Source organism: Rhipicephalus microplus, chromosome 6 (assembly GCF_043290135.1).
Source record: "Rhipicephalus microplus isolate Deutch F79 chromosome 6, USDA_Rmic, whole genome shotgun sequence".
NCBI lineage: Eukaryota > Metazoa > Arthropoda > Arachnida > Ixodida > Ixodidae > Rhipicephalus > Rhipicephalus microplus.
In genome coordinates this window covers 6841462-6863832 of record NC_134705.1, presented here as the reverse complement: position 1 = coordinate 6863832, position 22371 = coordinate 6841462, and the positions used below count along the sequence as shown (strand labels likewise).

Genomic DNA, 22371 nt, shown 5'->3' with positions numbered 1-22371 from the left:
TTGTCTTTAGCCACCAATCAGATAACCTCCTTCTAGTTATTTCTACCCGCTTAAAGTCTATTTTGCCCTCCCTGTCCCTAAACCCCAGTGCTTTGAAAAACTCTGCGCCATAATCCTGAACTATAAGGTGAAGCCCTTTACAGAACATTATCAAGTGTTCGGCAGTTTCTTCTTCCTCTCCACACGCAATGCATACTGTGTCTACCCCTTCGTATTTGGCCCGATATGTCTTGGTTTGCAATACTCCCGTCCTGGCCTCAAACAGTAGAGAACTACCCCGAGTATTATCATAGATCCTTTCCTTGGCAATTTCGTGCTTAAACGTTCGATAAATCTCTAGTGCGGATTTCTTAATCATGCCAATTCTCCACATGTCAGTCTCCGTTTCCTTCACTTTCTTGTTAACCAATAGTTCTTTTTGGTTTGGCCACCTGCTGTTTTCTAAGTATGTATCAGTCAATTTCCTGGTTGGCTTCCTCCATTTTGTATTAACATTCTTCATGTACAAGTAGCTGAAAACCTTCCTAGCCCAACGCTCCTCCCCCATCTCGTTCAATCACTTCTGAAATTTTATCTTGCTGCTAGCTTCCCTGCCCTCAAATGATGTCCATCCCATATCACGTTATACTCCCTGATTTGGTGTATTCCCGTGAGCTCCTGAAGCAAGCCTACCTATTCCACGTTGCTTAATTTCTAATCTTGCACAAGACTCATGCACAAGATCTCATGCACAAGACTGCATTGCCGAACGTCAGCCCAGGCACCATGACACCTTTTCATATTCCTCTCACAACATCATACCTATTGTACTTCCACAGTGCCCTATTTTCATCCCTGCTGCATTCCTGTTACCTTTCGTCGTCACTATATTTCGTGTTCCCTCAGGTACTCGGTCCCATTGCTTATCCATACGCCCAGATATTTGTATTTATCTGTCATCTCTAGCGTGACCTCCTGTATTCTAAGCTCACTACCTTCGTTGTCATTGAAAATCATGACTGCTGATTTTTCCCTACTGAATCTAAAATCTAACCTATCTCCCTCATTACCGCAGATGTCCATCAATCTCTGCAAATCTTCCTTGTTGTTGGCCACTAGCACTATATCATCTGCGTACATTAATGCCGGTAGTGCCTGATCAATAAGTTTTCCTTGTTTGACTAAAGAGAGGTTGAAGCCAAGTCCACTTCCCTCTAATTTTGCCTCTAATCCTTGTAGGTACATCATGAATAATAAGGGTGACAGGGGGCACCCCTACCTAAGCCCCCGTTTTACCTCTGCAGGCTTGGATACCTGTTTTTCCAACCTTATAACTACCTTGTTACCTTTATAGACACCCTTTAAAAGATTAGTGACTACATGTTCCACGCCTAGTGTGTCCAGTATTCCCCACAATTCCTCTTGAACCACGCTATCGTACGCTCCCTTGATATCCAAAAATGCTAGCCACAGGGGCCTGTGTTCTTTTTCTGCTATTTCGATGCACTGCGTCAGTGAGAACAGATTGTCTTCCAACCTCCTGTGTTTCCGAAACCCATTTTGCAGTTCCTCCAGCACCCCCTCATCCTCTATCCACGCCTGCAGTTTTTCCTTTATAATCTGCATCGCCAGCCTGTAGACCACTGATGTCACTGTTATAGGACGGTAGTTGTTTATGTCAGCTTTGTCCCCCTTTCCTTTATAGATCATGCTCATCCTGCTAAGTTTCCATCCATCGGGAACTTCCCCATCGATTATTATTGTACTCACTGCCTCTCTCAAAGCCTGCTCAGACTTCGGACCTAATGTTTTTATCAGCCTAATTGGAATGCCATCTGCGCCTGTTGATGTACTACTAGGAACCCTTTTCTCAGCCCTTTTCCACTCTTGTTGTGAAAATGGAGCCATTGCACCACTTGATTCGTCTTTGTCTATTGTGGTGCATAAAGTACTTCTTTGTTGAAATTTTTCTGTCACCCTTGTTCTTATATATTCAATAGCTTCGTCCCCTTCTAGCCTAGCACCTTGGGCTGCAGTTATAAAGTTCTGCTCTTGGCTCGTCTCATCTCTTAGGGAGTTTAGATGGTTCCAAAATTTCGCAGCTGCCTTTCTATCTTTTTTATGTACTTCTGCCAGCCACTGAGCTCCCTTCCTTCTAATCTTTTCATTGATCAGAAGGGATGCATCCCTTCTACAGCTTAGAAAGGTTGCCCATTTTCTTTCCACATCATCTGTCGGTTCACCCCGCTGCTTAGCATGTCTGTGTTCCCTAGAGGCTTCCTGACGTTTTGCTATGGCTCTCTTAACTTCCTCATCCCACCAACTTTTGGGTTTGTGTCTTCTTTTCCGGGGCGACTTGTCACGCGTCTTAGCAAGCTCTATCTCAAAGAGTCTAATTAGATTCGTGTATGTCCACACTGTCTTATTATCCTCCGTGATTACTTTCTCAATTTGTTTAGTGGCTATTTCAATTTGCCTTTCTGGATAAAAATTTTCCTGTAGTTGCTCATCTTGTCTCCTTCCCACTTTCACTGCTCTTGCAAAACTTAGCTTGATACGTTTGTGATCGCTACCCAGACTTCTGGAGCCACCTTCATCTATGTGCATTTCCCTGAGCTTATCATACATCCTATGTGACATCAGTGCATAATCTATCGTCGACTGAAGCCTTCCTACCTCCCATGTTATTTGCCCTTCACACTTCTCGGTACTGTTGCAAATGATCAAATCAAGCCTTTCACACATATCCATGATCATTTTGCCTGTCGGGTCGGTATACCCATCTATATCTTCTATGTGCGCATTCATGTCTCCTAGTATAATTATCTCGCACTCTCTTCCTAACTTCTGAATGTCCTTTGATATACACTCTGCCATTGCCTGGTTTTCCTCTCTGGCCCTAGCTCCCGTCCACAAGTACACGAAACCAAGGAGTGTCATTTGACCTGCCACTTTCCCTTTTAGCCATAAATGTTCCTTGCACTCCTGCTTGACCCTTTGCCAGTCTGTACTTTTATGAATGAATGCCCCAATACCACCCCCCTTTCTGCTGCCTTCTGTTCTATTACAATATTCCCACGCGTAGTCCGGATTGTTTGGAGGTTGTTCCATGTCCCTGAGATGTGTTTCTACAAAACCGTATACCATTGGTCTCTCTTCCCTTAGCTGTTCTTCTATCTCTTCCTACTTCAGCCTGTTCCTACCACCCTGCATGTTAATATACCCTATGTCTGAATTGGCTCGGCGCTCGTGGCTACGTCTATTTATGCCCCGGACTCTACGTATCTTAGATATTGGTGCCACTTTGGAATCGTATCTGTCCATACCACCTGTCGAAGAGTCTCCTGATTGTTTTCCTCGTTACTAGCTATCCTAAGAGAACTTGTTGTTGGGCTAGTTGGTAGATCATTTCAAAAGTTAATTAGAGCACGAAAACTTGACACAATCACTCACACACGCACACACCCATGCATCAAACACACAGCGCTCACTTCCAACTGATTTATTCATGGCTCGAAGGCTTGAATATATACAGGACACATTGTGCGCACACACACCAAAAAAGGCCAACAGCAACATTATCAAAACGTACAGTTAATCAATGTCATCGCCTAAGATCGATAAACTGAAGTTCGCTTGGTATCAACGAAATTGAAGGGGCGCTTACACAGTTATCTTTATTTTTGTCAATGAAAAATGCTTCTAACACTTCACGTGCAGTTTTACTTGCGCTTCTGCCCAGAATCTTTGTTTCAGAAAATCGTGCGTCACATCCACACGAGATGACATGCGCAACCAGGTGCGCATACTTGTCATCTCTTTTCGTTAATTTTTGGGCGTGTTCCCTTAATTGGTCATTAATACACCGTTCGGTTTGGCCAATATTCACTTTTCCGCAGGATAAGGGTATGGAGTACACAACCCCCATGGAACACTTAACAAAGGCCCTCTCATGCTTCTTCTGACAGCCTCGCTTCTTTCTATCGCACACACTTTGGCACAGTCTTCCAAGTTTTTCTGGTGCGGAAAACACCATCGGTATGCCGTGCCTGGCCGCGACTTTCTTAAGGTTGTGCGAGACCTTATGGATATATGGCACAACTTGTGGCATAATCCTTGAGGGCTGGGTAGCAGTCATCGCTTCCCGTGTGATCTTAGGCGATGACATTGATTAACTGTACGTTTTGATAATGTTGCTGTTGGCCTTTTTTGGTGTGTGTGCGCACAATGTGTCCTGTATATATTCAAGCCTTCGAGCCATGAATAAATCAGCTGGAAGTGAGCGCTGTGTGTTTGATGCATGGGTGTGTGCGTGTGTGAGTGATTGTGTCAAGTTTTCGCGCTCTAATTAACTTTTGAAACTAGCTATCCTGCACCCCGAAGGGCTCGCTTGCCCCCCAAAAAAGCTACTGCGCGTCCTGTAAGTCGCCAACCCACCTCATGACCTAGCCGCCCATCGAAGTGAATTCTGTCTCGTTGAAAACCCCCACACCTATGCACCTCTCTGTTTATTTCCACCACCTCAAAGCCTTTCTCTCGACTCATCCGCCATATCTCTTTGTTTGCGTTGACCACCGCTCTTTGCAGGTTGCTATCACGCACCGGTACCTCCGGTATCGTGCATATCACTACCTGCACCTTAGGAGAAGTGGCGCGCATGTCATCGACGCCTTTCGCCAGTGTGGCTGCTAGTCCTGCTGCATCTTCATTTAGGACATCGTTTAAACCGCCTGAAATTATCACGAGGTTGCGTCTATCAGCTGTCGTTTTGAGCTTGACGCTCGCTTGCTTCATGACTGCTTCCAGCTTGCGTCCTGGGAACGCCCCTACTGCAACCCTCTTGTCACCTCTTACCCTCTCTTTGATGGCTTCTGTGCATCGATTTAAATTTGAGTCCCCGGCGATTATCACATGCTGTGACTTTTCCGCTGGAGCGTTCTGCACCTGGGGGCTACTTGCACCTGTGACGCCGGCTCTTTTGTTCCCTTCCTGCCCCACCACTACCTCGCTGAATGCCTTGTCTTTCAATAGAAAAGTATCTGCAGTGTCCGCTCTGCTCACGTGTGATAGCTCCCTGAGCCTACAAGTTGCTTCTTCAAGCGAAAAACTCAGGGGTTTTGCAGTCCCAGTGCTATGTTAGTGGTAGCAAATAAAGTACATGAAGTTTATTATCCCTTTTTCCCTCTAACTTATAATGTTGGAAAAAGTATATTGCGTCTATTTCAGGTAAAATGAAAGCGCAGAGAGCGCGAGCATCGAGACAGCCCATCCAGTAATTGTCCCCCCATCAGCGTAGCGCCTGAAGTTGAAGAGCCATCTGCGTGTTCACCGACCAAACAGTAGTACAAAAACAATATCTGCCTCCGAAGAAAAGATAACACACTTGAGGGGAAAAAAATAAGACTTTGCAGCAGACTAAGTGAAGACTTGCTAAGAGAAATGAGGCAGCAGGAGAAATCATCAGAAAAATCAGGGAGTGATAACTCCTATCAGAAGAAGGCTCAAACGTGTTAACATCTGCCTTTTCAAGCGACATTCAACAGTTTCTCTTCAGAGATAGTAACGAACAGAAAGGCAAGTACCCACCAGAACTCCGTGCGTTCGCGTTGACGTTACATTTTTATTCTCCGGCTGCTTATGAGTATGTCCGGTTGAAATTCAATTGCGCCCTTCCGTCACAGCGCACACTTCGGGATTGGTATCGATCCATCGATGGAGCTCCTTGCTTGACGGCTTAAGCAATTTCTTCCCTCGAAAAGTTTGCACAATCACGGAATGAACCTCTGTACTGCTCATTTGGTCATCGATGATATGGCCATACAGAAACACGTAGAACTTGTCCGCAAGAAAGTAATCGTGTATGTGGACTTTGGAACGGGCCTAGCTGATAGCAGCCTCCCTAATGCTAGAAATGCGTGTTTGTTGATGATTGTTGGTGTAAACATCCGATAAGACTCAAAATGTCAGTTGCGCACTTCTTAACTGACTCACTCACTGGCGCAGAGAGGGTGGGGCTGACCAAGCAATGTATCAAGAAACTTGCATCAGTGCGGGCCGAAGTTGTCTCTCTTACGTTTGACAGGGCCTCGTCGAACTTTACTATGGCTAGATGTTTAGATGCTCAGCTTCAGCAAAACTCTGACTTTATTACAAGCTTTGACAACCCAGCTGATAACGCTAAAAATGTTCACATTATTTTAGATGCCTGCCATATGATTAAGCTTGCACGCAAATTGTTGGCAACCATGAGCCACCTCTTTGACATTGAAGGGAAGCATGGGAAATGGGGTTATGTTGTGGCTTCGGAGGCACTTCAACGTGAAGAAGGGTTGCGGCTCGGCAAAAAACTTACGAAAGCCTACGTTCAATAAGAAAAGCAAAAAAAGAAAGTACGATATGCCGTACAAGTTCTGAGTGCCTCAGTTGCCGACGCTTTGGACTTCTGCGAATAAGAGTTCAAGCTGCCAATAATTCAAGGGTGCGAGTGGAACATCTACGTTTACTAAAACTTTTGATCACTTGTTTGACATCTTGAACTCGAGGAACCCGCTGGCAAGGTCGTACAAAGCGCCCCCTCGGAAGGGGAATGAAGCATGCTGGAAGTCGTTTTTTTCTTAGACTTGAGCGTACACAAACGGGATGAGAGATCCGACAGGACGTGCAGTGACAGAAGAACTAAAAAAAGCGGGTTCATTGGTTTTTGGATATGCACGGCAAGCATGGAAAGAATGTTTGGCAAACTTGTCAGCCAGGGTCAGCTGAAATGCTTGCCGGCACACAAACTCAGTCAAGACCATGCCGAAAACTTCTTTGGGTCAATATGTGGACGAGGCGGCCATAACAACAACCCAACAGCTTCGCAGTTTATAGCAGCATAAAAGCGTCTATTGGTTCAGACGGACGTCACGTTAAGTTCTGGACACTGATCTCAGGACATTGCCTCCGTATTGAATGCAACGACTCCTGCAGCCATGGTAGACCCAAGAAGAAATCTGCCTGCCATGCGCAAGACAACAGTCATGCAGCCCGATGACCACGACTATACGCATCGCATTGACTGGCCCGAAAGCCTTTCTGCTATTGTCGGTTCCGTGATGCCATACAGAGCAGGCTTCATTGTTCGAAAAGTTGAACTACGACTACCTGTGAAGAGTGCATAGCAGCCATGCATTCAGAAAAGATGACACCTTTATTTAAGTGTAAGAACCTAGGTGGTCTTGTTTCACCGTCGCGAGGCGCCATTAGCCTCTGTAAAGAAGTCGAGAAAGGACGGAGGCGGCTACAGCCTGAATGTAATTCCATCACAATGGTGAAGTCAGGATCAAAACACCTCATCCTGGAAGTTCTATGAGTGCCCTTCGAAAAAAACTGGTTCCATAAACTAGAGCAACACATCCGAGACTTCGATCCACTTGATAATCGCGTTTACAGTTTGTGCAAGCAAATCGCTGAACAATAGGTAAAAGTGAGGATACAACACATGATGAAGGAAATAAACCGAGAAATGGTCAAAAGTAAGGTGAGACCACTTTTGACAAGGGCAATAATTTTCAACCACCAGTAAGGCAACGACAGAAAATAGCGCAAAAAAACGGGGACACAAGACGAGGACACATGGCACAGGTGCTATGCCGCGTGTCCTGTGCCGTGTGTCCTCGTCTTGTGTCCCCGTTTCTTTGCGCTGTTTTCTGTCGTCACAATGCACCAACAAGCCCAAATTTCGACAGTGTTGACCAGTAAGGCACCTATGTTATTGACGATGCGTTTGATTTAAGCTTCACTGTTTGATGCCTGTGCACTTTAATTGAATTCTATACATGTCACTTGGCTGCGTGCAAGTCGCAATAAACATTTGCAACCAAAACTACTTATTTTCTTTGCTTTATAAACACACGAGTCACTTCACCCGCAGCGCGACGAAGCATGAATGTGGCAGCGCTCGGCTCATTTCTGCCACTCGCAACATGGCCGCTGTGCGCTCGGTGCGGGTTCTCTCTCCCGTAGTGGTGCATAGGCGGTTTCTACTCCAACAAGTTTTATGTATCCTCCTTGGTTTGAACAGGGTTTGAAGCACGACCTTCTGTATTTTACTGACCTGCCCAGCGAGCGAAGCGCCAGCACGCCCTTTCTGGCATTAGTGCCTGCCGCTATGCGCCCTGTGGCGCTGCAACTTACCTCACTCTATATTTTAAAGTGATGGCGCAGAGTTTTTCAAACCACTGGGGTTTAGGGACAGTGAGGGCAAAAAAAAACTTTAAACGTATATATATATATATATATATATATATATATATATATATATGTACAGAAGAATAACTTCAGTTGCCGCAAGGTTATATATTTGAAAGTAGATGTGCTTCACATAACAACTGTTTATTGTGCCGACGTTTCGACAGGAACCCTGTCTTTTTCAAAGCATAATACTATATACACATGTTCCATGCCTTTTTATATCCTGTCGAGACAGGAGGGGAGGGGTCAATTGAGAGAGAGAGAGAGAGAAAAAAAAAAGAAGAAGAAACAGCGAAACGGGAGAACAAACATTAAATAAAATATAGAAAATCTAGGAGAAGAAGCAAGACCGACACGGCGTAATTAGAAAGGGACAGCATTTCAACAGAGTAGGGCAGAGGTAGATGAGGAATGTCATCATTGTCAACAATACCTCCCCCGCACCCACACTTCCCCAAGTGGGCAGGGAGCCGCCGTTTTTGTATTTCACCTTTCTGTGTAGTCCGCTGGCGGCTCCTTCCTCTTTGAAGTCTATGACAAGTTAATGGGGAGGGCTTAAGGGCTTTAAGTGCATGCTGGTGGCATCGGGAGGAGCGAAAAAGCCCGTGAATGAGGCACCGCCATCGATATTCATTATATGCATTGGCTCCTTGTCAGTGAAGGAACAGAATGTGCGTTAAAGGATTAACGAAGGAGGTGCACTAGACTGTGACTCAGACAATGTCATATACCTCCTGGAATGTGGGGTATGTAACAAGCAATACGTTGGCCAGACAGACACTCCGTTTAGAATTAGATTCAACAATCATCGGGCACATGTACGATCTCTTCCAGGCCTTCCACTTTCAAAACACTGCACATTAAAAGACCACAGCTTTGATGACATCAGGGTTACACTACTAGAAAACAACTTTCGAACAATCAGAGAACGGGAACAACGGTAATCTTATTTTATCTACAAGTTTAACACGATAAAATACGGAATAAATGAACACCCAGGCACTCTGTCTGCGTTACGACCGCTAAAAGACGCAAACGCTTCTCTCTAATCAGTCCGGTTTCATTACGACAATAATATTACCCGCTAACAAAGCTTTTGGCCTATGCATCTGACAACATAGAAATGATTTGCCTCATCAAGCACAGCCGGAACGCACAGATAAGTGGTCCCGGAAGTCGTACGGTTCCCCCCCCCCTTTTTTTTTGCTTTTTTTTTCCTTCTTTTTTTTTCTTCGTCAAGCTTCAACACATATTCTGTTCCTTCACTGACAAGGAGCTGACAGCTAGGTGGTTTCGTTAACTTTTTCCTACATGCGCGCATATCTTCCCAGTGCGCCGCAACTGTGTGGTGACTGTCCCGGAGTGGTACAGTCTCCCCCCCCCCCCCCTGTTCTTCTTCTTTTTTTTTCCTTCGTTAATCCTTTAACGCACATTCTGTTCCTTCACTGACAAGGAGCCAATGCATATAATGAATATCGATGGCGGTGCCTCATTCACCGGCTTTTTCGCTCCTCCCGATGCCACCAGCATGCACTTAAAGCCCTTAAGCCCTCCCCATTAACTTGTCATACACTTCAAAAAGGAAGGAGCCGCCAGCGGACTACACAGAAAGGTGAAATACAAAACCGGCTGCTCCCTGCCCACTTGGGGAAGTGTGGGTGCGGGGGAGGTATTGTTGACAATGATGACATTCCTCATCTACCTCTGCCCTACTCTGTTGAAATGCTGCCCCTTTCTAATTACGCCGTGTCGGTCTTGCTTCTTCTTCTAGATTTTCTATATTTTATTTAATGTTTGTTCTCCCGTTTCGCTGTTTCTTCTTCTTTTTGTTCTCTCTCTCTCTCTCAACTGACCCCTCCCCTCCTGTCTCGACAGGATATAAAAAGGCATGGAACATGTGTATATAGTATTATGCCTTGAAAAAGACAGGGTTCCTGTCGAAACGTCGGCACAATAAACAGTTGTTATGTGAAAGCGCATCTACTTTCATATATATATATATATATATATATATATATATATATATATATATATATATGTGTGTGTGTGTGTGTGTGTGTGTGTGTGTGTGTGTGTGTGTGTGTGTGTGTGTGTGTGTGTGTGATTCAAAAAAGAAATTCTGTGGGTCCGGTGCAAATATAATTAAGAATAAAGGAGCACACTTACGAAAATTTGATAATTGTTTACTCTACGTTTCAGCCGTGGCACGGCCTTCGTCAGGATATATATAGCTATAGAATTAACTAGAAGGAGGTTATCTGATTGGTGGCTAAAGTCAAGGCACGAGTGAAAATGAAACCCTTCACTGCAAAGTACGAATCCTCCACCTCACTATTTAGGAAAAAAAAAAACAAATCTAGGGCCGAATTCACAAAGCTTTCTCTTTGGCTACGCATTTTCTTAGCCAAAAGTTCTCTTATCTGGAGGGATTACTATAGCGCGGTTATGAATTTAACTTATTCGGCACTTAAGAGGGCAAGGAGGACACACGATAGTCGATGAAACGACAAGGAAAGAAAGAAGTGTGTGCCGATAATATCAAGGTAGCACGCAAAGCGTCTAGCATCGAGAGTATACGATGATAGCCAATGATTTGCTGCATCTAAGTTTCAGTTCCGCGAGCGTCTGCTACAGCGCTTACAGGATGCCGCGTACGTTGTAATAGACGTTCTGGTGGGCTGTGCAAAGCCAAGCACTCGCCTTTAATCAACGACTGTAGCTAAAAAAATAATTGCACGATGGCCTTAAGCCACCGAGCAATCCATGCACTATCTCGCCAAGTACAAGTATAAACAACACTCCAGGTGCATCACATAAATGAAACCACACATAAGTCGATGCATGCAATGTTTTAAATTGTGCCTCGAATGCCTTCCCTTATTTAACGCGACCAGTTACCTTACATTTCATTGAAGCTGCGCTGCTACTTAACTAATTCGGTGCAATATAGCACGGTATAGTGGTGAACGTAAGGGTGTTTTGTACCTATAGTCAAAGGTAGCCTTTGTTACAATATTCTTATTACAAGACACGTGAGGGACTTTGGTGCCTGCAGACGAATTGTACGGAAATCGATAACAGCAGTAATCAAATGAAATTGTGAGCGCAATTTCGCTGGTTCCATGCACTGCAGCATTTTTATAAAGCCGGAATGCGAGAACGTGCATACGCTTACGCTTAGGTATATGTCTACGTAAAATGAGGGAGACTCGTCGGGAGGTGTGTAAGTGCTAATGCTTTTCACAAAACACGGTGCAAATATTTCATCCAGCGTTGTTTGAGTGCGCAAACAAAGCAAGGGACGTGTATACGAGTCTTGAGGTCGAGAGACGTTATCACACGTGCGAAAAGGATAAAAAGAGAGAGAGAGACTCTCGTTTCGGCTTCGCGAAAGCTTGAAATTGATAGATAATAAAGACAATTTTCTGGCCCAGCAGACGTCAGGGAAAGTCTCCGCAAAGCAGCGTCAGATGCTCGTAGAGCATAAAAAAGTGGAGTACGCGTTATATGAGAGTAACAGCCACTACGAAAGCGAGATGAAGTGTGACTGTCCTTAGATGTGAGAATCAATGCCAATTAGGAAAGTTGAGTTAATAACCCAAAACTTTCCTAAATAACGATAATGGAAGCAAACTGAGCATTCATTTAGTGATAGTGACACTAGTGACAGTGAACTTATAATAGTTGATTAGCGTTGTCACAGGCCGATATATATTTTTATTTTCTTATTTATATTTGGCAAACTATGAGAAGGTAGCCTACGTTAGCGCCGGCTATCCCAACGTCATGATAGTAATGTACAAGAATAAATAGCACACCGTTATACATTCACACGTGGTGGTTTCTATCTTCTAGTAACCTTGGGCAAACGCATTCTAACTATTTTTTCTATTTTTGACAAAGTTTCACCGGACGTTTTTGCATTTGGCTTCATTCGAAGGAATGACGATATATCAGCAATAGGGTGAATTCAAGCACTGCTGCAGTGGACGAGCGGTTACAGCGCTCAACTACAATCTAGGAGGTACGTGGTTCGATTCGCAGAATCACTGAGCACTTTTTTTTTTTTCAAGAGGTTGCCCGGCCTGACATTATGCGTGGTGGCGGGTACTAATTTTTTGAGAAGTAGGCTTTCGCACTTGCTTCTTTCACTTCCCTTTTGTTCCAAAAGCACTGTACTGTGCTCCTTAAAAATTAAACAATTCAGGGTTCATAATTTTCTCCTCCATCCTCTATTATCGCAAAAGTGTCCAGTACTGAAATACCAATAACATACCTGGTGTATCACTTTTCACGTGTTTGGATATTCTACCAGCAATCAGTCTTCACGGTGTTTTGAAGAAAATCTACACATGCAGTGAGCTAACTGCTTGCAGCCAAGCTACTGCCTTTGTAGGGACACGCTTTCGTGCTAATTTGGTGGGCATCATCACATGCAGCAAGACCAAAGAGCACGGACAGTTAGAGCTGACGCAAACAGCGTGATTAGTTTGTGTCTTCTCTCCCGCTATTTGTCATGCTGCACGCTTCAGTGTAATGTCGCTGTCAATGGTTAAAATGAACTATAGCAGTTATTCGAGTTCTGCTGAGAGGGTCCCCTATTGTCCAAAATGGAACAGAGCAATGGCAATTTGATTTGTGTGAAAAAGAGATACCCTGCTTTTGGTTACTAGAATAAATTTCTAAATGCTGAAGTTTATTTTTTATTAACAACAATTCCAGTGCAGATGAAAGGTGCATGGACAAAACTCGTGTATTCAGCTTGACTAGGTTTGTGACCTTAATTGTCATTGCGAACCGGTATCACAGTAAGCATAAATATCACACACATATACAACCACGGGTGATAGCTTGCTTATTCTGATTAAAATTGAAAGCTTGAAATCGACATCTTCAACCAACACAATGTGTACGAGATATGCCATGTAGAGTAGCTATGCGGTAAACTAATCTTCGCAGGTTTGTTCCATTTTACCAAATTTCTTGCCCATGACTGTAGGTTGGTAAATGAAACAACTTTTTGAACACACATATTCTGTGTAAGGTTACATTTATTTTTATGCAGTACAAAACAAATGGAAATAAATAATGGCTCAAAAGAGAAATAACTAGAAATAAATTCAGCCAAATCATTACCAAACTTACTCACCAATGATAAACGGATTCTCATTTAAAAGATACATACATACATACATACATACATACATACATACATACATACATACATACATACATACATACATACATACATACATACATACACATACGCACACACACATATACATATGTACACCCATACATACATACATACACTCAGTTGTAAATAATAAAATGAATGGCTATAAAACAACAATTCTAATACACTCATTCTGAATATACTACAGAAAGTAACTTACGAGAGAAATCCACCGGCACTATTATGTCTGAACACGGTGTTTCTCGAACCATCTCGCAAAAGCTTGATGCATAGTTTTCCGCTGCTGCCCAGTGACAAGCAGTTTTTATAAAAAAACACAAGAATAAAGCCCTTGACAATGTTATGCTAAAGAAAAGGGCTGTGCATCAATATTTTGTACATGTCTGCAATATCACTCTGTTTATTTACATAGCTTGGCTCATTCACAACCCACTAACAAAGCATGTTAGGACACTTGGGCTGAAAGTTGGCACAGCGCGAGTAAATTATAGACAATACATGAATAATACAATTATAAGCTAATAAGCTCCTTGGTGCAAACAGTGTTTATATTGATAGCTATAGGTGCCATTTCGTTTCCCCAAAACACTTATTAAAAGTAGAATCAACTTTGTTTCGCTAAAAGTTTCTATTCTGGTGCGTCGTGGTGGCCCAACTGTGAAAGTGACTCTTTCGGCCAAAAAAACAAAGACCAATTATTTTTCCAGTTCGTGAATTCACCCCATGCTAACATTGAGGCAGCTGGTAGGAGTGCTTTTGGAGAGAGGAAACCACCACATTCCCACCAGTTCTGGCCTTGGGTAGCTACTTCACTTCACAAAATGATGAAAAACACTCCTCAAAAAGACTTCAAAGTTTGCACACCAACACAGTTAGTTACCATACAGCTGTCTATTAGTCTGCTTGAAAAATATTGAGTTTACTGGTGGGCAAAGACTGTACACTATGTGAGGTGATGCTCCAGTGCACTGCATGTATGTCTTGCTGCTGGCCTCAACTGCGATGTTGCTCAGCACATATGTGTAAAATAACAACTAATACTATGCCACTGCAAAGTGATTATGTGTCATTTGCATGAAACAGGGACCACAATAAAAAAACATAACATTTGCCTTCACAACGTTCAAAAACTGTCAATAAATTTCCACAGAGTTTTCACAGTTCATCTGAGGATAGTAATATTGGTTGTAAACACATTCTTACTTCCACTAACAAACTATTTTAAGATGCCAGATTCAATATTAGAGTATACCAGCACTTTTGTAGGGCTAAACAATTGTACAGGCACCTAGAAAAACACAAGTGAATGCATGCTATAGCTACATATAAAAATAAACACTTTTATTTCTAGTCTGAGTAGAGCTGCATAGATGATAAGTCACTTGCATTACATTATGAACGAAGTTACCCGAGCAAAGTATACATTTAAAAAGTTACACTTACACAGTAGATAAGTAGACTGTTGAAGGACGGACAGGCAGTGGGATAATACCCAAGCACTAAAATCTACTGTCAAGATATACTAGGAGTAGTGATGATCCTCTTCCTTCCAAATAAAATAATCCACATAGATTCACTTCCCAGAGCTTATACACTCATGGCATCATTGGTGCTATACAAATGATAGTACACTGAAGGATTACATCGACTAAGTACATAATTACTGCATCCATGGCTTTACTTCTTGTACTACAAAGAATGCAAACACAGTTATCATTGGCTACCATGGATGCTGTGATTTCTGGCATGCAAATGTAGAGGCACGCAGGCACTTAACACACATGTTAAAAACTTAAGCTCAAAAATATTTGCCCACTAACACTACAGCAGCCTTTAAATTAGTGTCATAGTTTGGTATCTTCTATGCAAAATTTAAATAATTTCGAATGCAAGCAAAGGAACTGCTGAATAATGCACTGCTAAGAAGTTAAGCAGCAGCTGCTCCTGACATCACAATGTGCTCTTTCTGCTGTTGTAAACTTTGAGCAGGAGAACAGTCACTGGCAGTCCCTTTATACTTGTTGGTCTTCTGTGCTCTGTTCTTGATACACTGTACATGACCGTGGAGCACCGAACCCCTTGTTACTGCAGGAACTTAGAAAAATACAGATCATTGTTACAACCATGCTACATGCAAGAGTGCATAGTTGTCAATTATGTGCTCATATTTACAGATATTGTATTTTCAGAAGCCAATGACAAGCTTCAACACACACACAAACAGTGAAGGCTGAAAATATATTTAATATGATACAAGAGCAAAACCACAGTGTTATAGATGAAGGCATGAAACTTCTGACAGGCATAAAAAGCCAATAGAGTTTCTTTTATTTCGACTTTACACTAGGTGCGAGAAGTAGACCACAAATAAGTTCACTAAGAAACACAAGTTAGACTGCATTACAACACAAGAGCCAATGTTAATAACTTTAGGGCTGTCTAACATAGCCAGCTCACCATACCGCATATAGGAGCAAATGGGCAGTCTAGAAGACACAAAGAACTTGTGGATTATGAGTGTGCTTGTTACTGACATCTATTATTCTAAATGAAGAAAACCTTTCAAAAATGCACTTCATCAGGGGAAATAATCATACGCAACAAACACAACGGGCTCCTACAGGTGCCACCAACACTCACCATTATTGTTGATACCAGTGTGTTGCCGGATGGATATGCCGTGTCCTGCACAGAACACCAAAGGAGCGCCCCATGACTTGGATTGCATGTGTGCTAGCTGCATGGCTCTGCTGCTGAAATAGGCTAGCCACAGACAGAAAAATGAGAAGCCATGGCTTTGAAACACACTGAACGTCGCCATTAGAGATCAATAATGCATACTTAGGTCAGGTACAATTTGCAGAAAAATATATATCACTATGCAATCGTGGTGAACATGTTCGGCTGAAACACAAGCAACAGCACTGAGAGAGAAAAAGCTACATTAGGTAAAAGATGCAGTTACTGGCCCTATGTCATCTGAGGCTTCTTCAATAGGTCTTTCTGCTTGCAAGTTGTGAACAGCCAGGCAATTTTCACCCACTTGCTATTTCCTTCCAGAGCACTTGATCCACAGAGGAAGTCACAAGCTCGAGAGCTCAATAAGGAGTCAAAGTATTTGTGCTCGTTTCAAAGCACAAGCTTTTGAGTCTCAGATAATTGGAGTTTCATTCATAAGCTGCAGGCTTTCAGCTTTCAACATTCCCAATTATCTTGTAATTTAGTTCTATAAATGTTGAATAATAATTATGTGTAAGAATATTACAGGTATCCACTGAAAGCAACCATGCTTGGGTTTTCAATTTGTGCACAGTAAGTGGTGTTCACGTAATCGTATGTATTAAAAAAAATAACCTTGCAGCCAGCCGTTAGGCAGTTTTGTGCCCTCGAAGCTCCCAAGCAGATTGCAGTCCTTCCAAATGAGGCTGCCATGCATGCTTCCATGCCACATCCGCTGAATGATAACAGCCCCAGCAGTGACATAGGCTTGCACAGTTAGGGAGAACGTGTCCTTCCTATTTTTGTACAGGTGCTCCAAGTAATGATGAGGATTGATGTGCCAGAATGTGCAACCGATGCATCACAGGACCTTAACAAACCAATCTCTGCGATCTGTGAAGAGCCAAAAAGAGATCTGTGAAGAGTCTGTGAAGAGTCATAATCAAACAAGAGCTTACTTGTATCAAATCACAGAAAACTTTTTATGTATTTGCTCTATAATATATGTATGTATATAACAGTAGTAGTAAATTTTTCATGCTTCAACTTACCATAGACACGTTATAGAACTGCCTGAATGATACAAGAGGGTACCGGTGAAATTTAGTTCTGCAAGGTGAACTCACCGATGGCAGCATTTAGTAGCCGTCGGTGTCATGAGGAACCAAGTGTGCTCTACGGCCAACAGGCAAAGGGCATCTGCAGACTGGAAACTGACGATGACAGCAATGAAGGGCTGGCCAGGCGTGCACGTCCATTGATAAAGTGTAAGAACTGGCCATGACCGGCTGTTTTCAAGGCTCTAGTGCCGTGCAAAATGATGGCCAGACGAACTCGGAAACCTGTAGTTAGGCGATATTGGCCTACAACTTCATCCAAAGCAAGGCACCGGTGAAATCTTTGCTTTTTTGGGGGGGCTGGAGGGAAGCTTGGCGTTCACGGGCTCTCGCTGCCACATAGAACTCTCAATTTGTTACCGAAGAACAGTCTAGTCACGCTTCCAAAGTAACACGTTCCACAACAGAAAGTGGCATCTCGCAGTTTTGGTTGATCACATCACAGCGCTAGGACTATGGTTATCACAAAAAGGAGAAGTGACGACTTAACAAACAAAAGCGCCAAGCTGCCCCACCACGACTTCGCTGGGCAAAATAGTTATCAACGCTGTCTTTCAATTTTCGGTCACACGAGCACAGCTTGTTCACAAGTCTTGGAACGTCAACACAGCACCACTGTTCACAGCGAACATCGTTTCACTCCCGAAGAGTACATTGCTCTCAAGTAAATAGAAGCGTACGAGCTAACTAGTGGCGAAGCAAGAACCGAGCGCGTAGTTCATACGTTTCCGTACGTACTTGGGGTCACTCAAGTAACGTGTCAAAACGCTGTCAATCCGAAATGTCGCACAGCACCAAACTGAGAGACTGGAAAGTCAAGCGAACAAACTGTTACCGGCACACAAACACACATTGCAGGCTTCTCGAGTGCTAGTTGCCGTCGATACATCGACGCCGATCCCCGCTTGATAACCACACTGACGCACAGGCTTCGCTGCGCTTCACTGTGCACCATTGCACTGCCGCAGCTTTTCGCACTGCTTACACGCACCGAAACAGCTGCCGTAATCACAACGCATCCGGTCGAACGCTGAAGTAACTCATTTGAGAAGCGTTTGCTGAAAGTCGCACCGACCGATATGCTGTTTACGACGCCATGTTGCTTTCGACAACTGCGCAGCACATAAGATGATAAGAGAGCTCTTAGAAAGTACTTGCACTATTTTCACGGCGTGACAAAATTTTCTCTTATGTGCGAGGGGGGTGATATGACGAACAGGACAGGAGTGCCCGATGAAAGAAGTGTTTTGGTAACGTCACGGAGTGAGCTGATGTAAAGGGTATTGCTTCACAACCAATCACAAGCTGTGCCTGTCGGCCAAGCCGTCGTCTGCTCGCGTTTGTCGTCTGCTTCGATCAGAGCATGCGACAGGGGATTCGCCTTCGCAACGCTATTATTCTCAGGTCAAGTGGTCGCTACGTCGCACAAAATACATGTCAGTGGCTCGCTCTACCTTTGAATAATGTTCGTGCGCCAAGTTAAATGGCTGGTAATTGACGCAGGGATGAATTCAGCCAAGGTTTGCTCCAGAATCGTGAGGGTTTGCATATTTTCGGTGTCATACAAAGTTACTAGGGTCCTTTCATTCCGATTGCTTGCCATAATATCACGGTCCATATCGGTGTCTGAACAGTGAAGGTGAAGATGCATGATTTGTTTGTAGTTCCATGCGTAATCACGCGCACCCCTAATACGCTTTGGTTTACAAAGTACGCTTTGTTTCACATCGTCACAAAGTGTATCGACAGCTGTATTTCAGAGATCGCAACCATTGGACAGTTAGAGCCGATGAAAGTACACTAGAGCACAAACTTTAGGAACCACTCACTGAAAACTTCCTCTCATTTTTATTTCCAATAGCGTGCAAAGAATGTGCTCCCATTAACCTCTTTGGTGGTAATTTCCACCAATGAGGCAAGGATCTCGAGTCGCACTTTTCATTGGATGAGATGGGGCGCAACACAACAACATAACAAATAAGGTTGATCCTATGCCATGTCGCGTTCGAATGCACCGACCATTCACGTATCACATTGGTTTTCATCCAACCACAAATCTTCACATGCGTAGTTTTATGCCATTGGCGCCCAATAAAATTCTTCCGTTACTGCGACTTCGAACTTATTGGACGATGGTGGTTGTTAACACCATCCACTGCGTACAAGGGAAACAACACGCGAAGCTCAATGCGCCGAAAGAAATAAAAACGCTCCAGCAGTCATCAGGCAGCCCTTAATGGGCGTGAATTAACTCAAAACCAGCCAGGGCACCAAAGTATACCGCTGCGGCAGCAGGTTCTAAGTAGCCACATTCTTCCTAAGAGTGGTCCGGATTACTCTTAGGATTTTTTCTCAGCCATGCTGTTTTTACGCACAAGTTCGCTTTGTGAATCCACTTACGAGCACTTTTCGGTGACATAAGCAAATATAGCAACTGCATCACCATCGCTGACATGTTCCCGGGCAGTCACAGCGCGCTTTATTTGCAGCGGCCGATGTGACAACTATGGCCTCTTACGACGTTTTTTCGTTTCGTGAATCGACTTACGCTACAAAATTTCTCTTGCGCAAAAATGTTTTCGTAAGTGAGTTTTGTGAATCCGGGCCCTAGTTTTTGGTTCATTAAGTATTACGGCTTGGTGGCGCTAGCCACCGCCCGATCTAAAGGGTACAGCCATATCTATCCATCCATCCATCCGCACCAGTTGCTGGCGCCCAAAACATGGGTCGCCACGCTTTTTTTTTTTTTAGTCTGCTCGCGTGACGCTGTGAGAAAAGCAGCAATGTTTACGCGTGCATACACTCTGGACAATTAAAATGAATAAAGACCTCTTTGTGAATAAACTTAAAAGTATAATGACGATTTTTTGCTGCCTGTTGCAGCTCGGCACGAGCTGCGGCACGAGCTGCGACAGAAGCGTGCAGGTCGGTGCAGTTTGTACTCCAGCGAAGCGAGGTTTCTTGGTGCAAATTAACCATCACGATGGTGGTGTGCTGCTTGCCTTTCTGCGAATCATGGCAAAGGAAGGCTTCTGATGTGACTTTTCTTCAGTTTCCAGTGACCGAGGTCCATAAAAAATGGATCAAGGTGATTTCTGTGTTGTAAAGGACTACGTGTCTCTAAAAGAGTGAGTTGCTGGGCTGGTTGGTGGTGCATGAAAGACTGAAACGCATATTAGCGCAAAAAAAAATACTAAACCGACAACCTCAAGAAAGTGAGCGACGACGCGCTATACTCACAACTGTTTATTAACAAACAAACAAACAAAATTGAAAGATGAGCGCACATATGAAAACCATGTCACTACATGTGGTTATGCAACTAGGTTTTGAAACACAACCATTGTGTGAAGAATTAGGGTTGAATAAGTTATTTGAAGTGCTGTTTCGTGTCAAAACAATTGCAGAGTGTCTTTAATTCATTATTCATGTACCTGCGGTCTACATTTGCCATTTGAGACGAAGTTATTTCTGCGCAATATTATCTGTATTGGGTTGTTTTCTATGCGCGCCGGATGCCGCAAACACTGTCAAGTGTCATAGTCTTTGCCTTTTCTTGCCCAGACAGTAAATGCAAGCAAGCTGAGTGTAATCCAACGGCAACAAGTCTACCATTGTATACAAATATAGCAGGTATCATGAGTTAAATAAACATTTCGTGGCCAGCGCTATTTACAACCTGTTTATGTCGTCATTCTTTCTTGTTTTGCATGCTGATACACGTGTTTGTACCTGATTTGCGATTATATTTGGAACATAATGCACTGAAATGTCAACTAAAATGCAAAAAAAGGTTCTCAAAGTCACATAAAATAAAACGATTCAAGAAAGCCGTCACATTTACTCAATGCGTGATGAAACTCTTCTCTAACCGGCGGCAACCCATGCATTCCCATGCATTCACCGGCGCTCAGAATGGATGGATGGGTGGATGGATGGATGTGGCTGTACCCTTTAGTTCGGGCGGCGTCCAACACCCCCTAGCCGTAGTACTTAGTGAACTAACCATTAGATATATCTTTTTTTTTCCTTTAAATAGTGAGGTTGAGGATTCATACTCTGCAGTGAACGGTTTAGTTTTCACACGTGCCTTGACTTTAGCCCCCAATCAGATAACCTCCTTCTAGTTAATTAAAGTCTATTTTGCCCTCCCTGTCCCTAAACCCCAGTGCTTTGAAAAACTCTGTGCCATCATCCTGAACTATAGGGTGAAGCCCTTTACAGAACATTGTCAAGTGTTCGGCAGTTTCTTCTTCCTCTCCACAAGCACTGCATACTGTGTCTACCCCTTCGTATTTGTCCCGATATGTCTTGGTTCGCAATACTCCCGTCCTGGCCTCAAACAGTAGAGGACTACCCCGAGTATTATCATAGATCCTTTCCTTGGCAAGTTCCTGCTTCAAACTTCGATGAATCTCTAGTGCGGACTTCTTAATTATGTCAGTCTCCGTTTCCTTCACCTTCTTCCTAACCAATAGTTCATTTTGGTTTGGCCACCTGCTGTTTTCAAAGTATTTACCAGTCAATTTCCTGATTTGCTTCCTCCATTTTGTATCGACATTCTTTATGTACAAGAAGCTGAAAACCTTCCTAGCCCAACGCTCCTCCCCCATTTCTCTTAATCGCTTCTCAAATTTTATCTTGCTGCTAGCTTCCCTACCCTCAAATGATGTCCATCCCATATCACCTTGCACTCCCTGATTTGGTGTATTCCCGTGAACTGCTAAGGCAAGCCTACCTACTCCACGTTGCTGAATTTCTAATCTTGCACAAGACTCATGCACAAGATCTCATGCACAAGACTGCATTGCCGAACGTCAGCCCAGGCACCATGACCCCTTTTCATATTCCTCTCACAACATCATACCTATTGTACTTCCACAGTGCCCTATTTTTCATCACTGCTGCATTCCTGTTACCAATATTTCCTGTCACGTATATTTCCTGTTCCCTTAGGTACTCGGTTCTATTGCTTATCTATACGCCCAGATATTTGTATTTATCTGTTATTTCTAGCGTGACTTCCTGTATTCTAAGCTCAGTACCTTCGTTATCATTAAAAATCATGACTGCTGATTTTTTCTTACTGAATCTAAAATCTAACCTATCTCCCTCATTACCGCAGAT

The 22371-nt window shown here is 43.4% G+C and overlaps 1 protein-coding gene across 3 annotated transcripts; it reads right to left on the bottom strand.

Moving 5' to 3' along the window:
• Positions 1-13244: 13244 nt before the first annotated feature.
• LOC142765182 (uncharacterized) lies at positions 13245-18471 on the bottom strand. Of its 3 annotated transcripts, none has more exons than XR_012884076.1 (4): positions 17254-18471; positions 16763-17020; positions 16049-16171; positions 13245-15502 (listed from the first exon to the last, which is right to left on the bottom strand). XR_012884076.1 is itself a non-coding variant. In XM_075865777.1 (4 exons), the coding sequence occupies exons 2-4, from the start codon at positions 16857-16859 to the stop codon at positions 15336-15338; spliced, it is 309 nt and encodes a 102-aa protein (XP_075721892.1). In that variant the 5' UTR covers positions 16860-17020; positions 17254-18469; the 3' UTR covers positions 13245-15335. The 3 variants fall into 3 exon arrangements, 1 of the variants encoding a protein (XP_075721892.1); XM_075865777.1 differs by having other exon boundaries at positions 16049-16093; positions 17254-18469; XR_012884077.1 differs by lacking the exon at positions 16763-17020.
• Positions 18472-22371: the final 3900 nt, after the last annotated feature.